This window comes from Polistes canadensis, unplaced genomic scaffold (genome assembly GCF_001313835.1).
Source record: "Polistes canadensis isolate GaletaPanama2010 unplaced genomic scaffold, ASM131383v1 scaffold_565, whole genome shotgun sequence".
NCBI lineage: Eukaryota > Metazoa > Arthropoda > Insecta > Hymenoptera > Vespidae > Polistes > Polistes canadensis.
In genome coordinates, this window is record NW_014570112.1 from 16,662 (window position 1) to 20,003 (window position 3,342).

General features: G+C 52.9%; 1 protein-coding gene across 1 annotated transcript; it reads left to right on the forward strand.

The window, feature by feature from the left end:
* Window positions 1–784: 784 nt before the first annotated feature.
* LOC106792697 lies at window positions 785–1,609 on the forward strand. The gene has a single exon (XM_014759199.1). It carries the CDS (start codon window positions 785–787, stop codon window positions 1,607–1,609), a length of 825 nt encoding a protein of 274 aa, XP_014614685.1.
* The last annotated feature ends 1,733 nt before the right edge of the window (window positions 1,610–3,342 follow it).

Consider the following 3,342-nt stretch of genomic DNA (forward strand, 5'->3'; position numbering starts at 1 on the left):
AGATCCATTTGGGCAGGGGTAGTCGCTAYGAGGTCACAGTAGTGGCCCCATCGGCGCTGTGCCAGGCTGCCATTGAAAGAGGAAATATACTTATAGGATGGAGCAGAGTCCGAGTGTTTCCGGTAAGACCCAGGCCCCTAAGGTGCCATAGGTGTCTGGCAAAAAGCCACGTGGCTGCCTCCTGTCCTGCACCGGGTGCCAGGATCGGGGTATGTTTCAAGTTTGGGGAACCGGGGCATGTGGCGAAAGAATGTGAAGACAAGATAAAATGTCCGATCTGTGTGGAGGCGGGGCGCCCCCGAACCTCACACAGGGCTTGGTCCTGGGAATGTCCCTTAGTGCCTCCTATTAAGGGGAAGGACATAATACTGGGGAGAGTTTCGGGCCAACGGGACAAGGTGGGGAGTGAAAACGTTCCGGGAAGTGCAGGCGCAAAGCCAAACACAAAAGATATTTAAAATAATGCGTGTGTGAGTGTAAACAATGTCATGGAGGTTTAGCAGGAGAGCTCTGCCCCTCCATGTAACTAATAGATTAGATTCAATTATGGCCACGGTCATCCAGGCCAACTTGAATCATGCGCGTCGTGCCCAGGACTTATTGGGCCAACGTATGAAAGAGATTAGGGCGGACATTGCGATAGTCTCGGAGCCGTGGTGGGTTCCTCCAGGGGATGGGAAATGGTTTTCATCACTAGGGGGCCACCCCTCTCCCCGATTATCGCGAGCAAAGGCGAGGGAGCTTGTAGCCTGGTGCGTCGGGGTTTGTTCTTTGTAGCCGTCTAATGGGGGACTCGTTGGTAGTTTCCGTCTACTTTCCTCCCAGCGAGAATTTAGATAGTTTTTGTAGACTCGTTGATGAGCTCGATGAGCTCTTAGGTACATTTCCCACTCTTCCAGCGCTTGTTGCCGGGGACTTTAATGCTCGGTTTCCCAGATGGGATCCGGAAGGCAGAAGTAACCCAAGGGGCGAGTTGCTCTGCATTTGGGCCAATAGGTTGAACCTAAGCCTGGGTAACCAGGTTGGTCACCCCACGTGCGTTCGGCCGCAAGGGTCGAGCGGTATAGATCTTACGTGGGGATCTCCGGCAGCTAGTGTCCGCTTATCGGATTGGAGAGTGGATGAGGCTGAGTCCCTTTCGGACAATTTGTATATTATCTTTAAATACAGGCATGAGGCTATAGGCTCCCAGAGACTTCGCTCCAGGGACAAAATTTTCCCTAAGTGGGATGCGAGGGCTGTGGACGAGGATAGGCTTGCCGCAGCCCTCGTCTCCGGTGAGTGGACAAGAAACGCTAGTGACGATAGGTGTGACCTAGTGAAGTGGGWGAACAATACCCTTCTCGCTTCATGTGACATATCAATGTCAAGGGTTAGGAAAGGAGTGAACAGGTGTCGTGGGGTGCCATGGTGGTCGCGGGAAATCGCGATACTACGAGGGGCAGCTACAGCGGCAAGGAGGCGTTACCTGAGGGCCAGGCGGGGTGGTGATCCAGCCAGGATCATGGCGTACTTGAAAGACAGGAAAGAGAAGAAGAGAGAGTTATCAAGGGCCATCAGAAGGGGCCAAGGCCTCTGCCTGGAGGGACTTCATCGCTACTATCGATGATGACCCCTGGGGGAGGCCTTATAGGCTCGTGATGGGCAAGCTGAGGGCTCGTGGTGTTCYTCCATTGACCGAAACTCTGGATCCTCCTCTCTTGGCAAGGATCGTAGCGACGCTGTTTCCGGGGAGTATACGACCAGTAGCCCTAAACGCTATCGTAGAGGACGAGAACGAGATAAGAGTCACCACAGGAGAGGTGTGCAGAGCAGCTAAGAGGATCGACTTTGGGAGGGCGCCGGGTCCTGACGGGATACCTGGCCTGGTGGTGAAGAGGGCGGCTACACACTGTTACAAAGGATTAGCGGAGTGCTTTACTACGCTGCTTAGGAGGGGAGTCTTCCCACGGGAATAGAAGAGGGCGAGACTTGTCCTCCTAAAAAAGAAGCATGATGGTGATGGTAGTGCGCCCAACTCATATAGACTGATATGTCTACTGGACGAGGTAAGAAAGCTTTTCGAGAGGGTTGTTGTCTCTAGGGTGAGCGAGTTTTTGAACAGTGAGTGTGTTCTCTCTCCGAGTCAGCATGGTTTCAGGGTGGGACATTCTACCATCGGAGCCATTGGAGAGGTAAAAAATTATATACAGGAGTGCGCGAGTAGTGGACAGGTGGGAGTGTTAACATTATTAGACATAAGTAACGCGTTTAACTCGCTCCCCTATGAGACAGTGATAGAATCAATGAAGAGAAGTAGCTTCCCTACCTATATTGTAAATATTGTTAAGGACTATTTTCGAGACCGGCTCCTGTCCTTCTTTGGAAGAGAGGGGAATATTAGAAACGTAAGTGTGATGTGTTGGGTTCCGCAGGGTTCTGTCCTCGGCCCCACACTTTGGAACATTGCCTATGATAGGGTCCTCCGAGTCCTGCTGCCGGGGGGGTCTTGTGTGGTTTGCTACGCAGACGACACGGCCCTCCTTTCAGCAGGGCGGGACCTGTCTAGCGCAATGTTAGCGGCTGAAAGRGACCTAGAGGTCCTTGTGAGTGAGATTGAGGGATTAGCCCTTAAAGTGGCGCTAGAAAAAACGGAGGCAATGGCCTTCCCTGCCTCTGCGTTACGCAGACGCAGGATTGCTTTCCCCCTGTAATTAAATACAGGGGGGTTTTTATTGTAGTAAAGCCTAGTGTAAAATACCTGGGCATAGTTTTAAACTCAGGAATGACATTTAGGCCCCACTTCAAGGCCTTAATCCCGAAAGTGGAAGGGATCCTTCGGTCCATTGAAAAGATCCTTCCGAACCTCCACGGGCCAAAGGAGAAGAAGCGACGACTCTATAGCAGCGTGATCCACTCAGTGCTCCTCTATGGGGCTCCGGTGTGGTGGCGCGCTGTTGTGGAGGACCAGAAAGTCAGAAGGGCTGTTCGGGCCTTGCAGAGAAAGGTGGCGATCAGGGTTTGCTTCGCCTACAGGACGGTTTCCTTTCATGCGGCAATGATAGTCGCGGGGATCATCCCCCTTTACTATCTTGCCCCCCGACTAGCGGAGGTGTATGCGAACCTTAAAGATGCGGAGGGACCCGTCCCTCCAAATATTAGGGCGGAGCTGGGTGCTTTCGCCAGGATGGGGGCGATTGCTGCATGGAAGGAGGAGGAGATCGGGTTGATAGGAGTTACAGGAGAGACAGGGGTGCGGGTTAGGGCAGCCATTGCTGACAGGTTGGATGAGTGGGTTGAGAGGCCGTACTTCATAGGTACGACCTTCCACACCACTCAGCTGATGACTGGCCATGGCTGCTT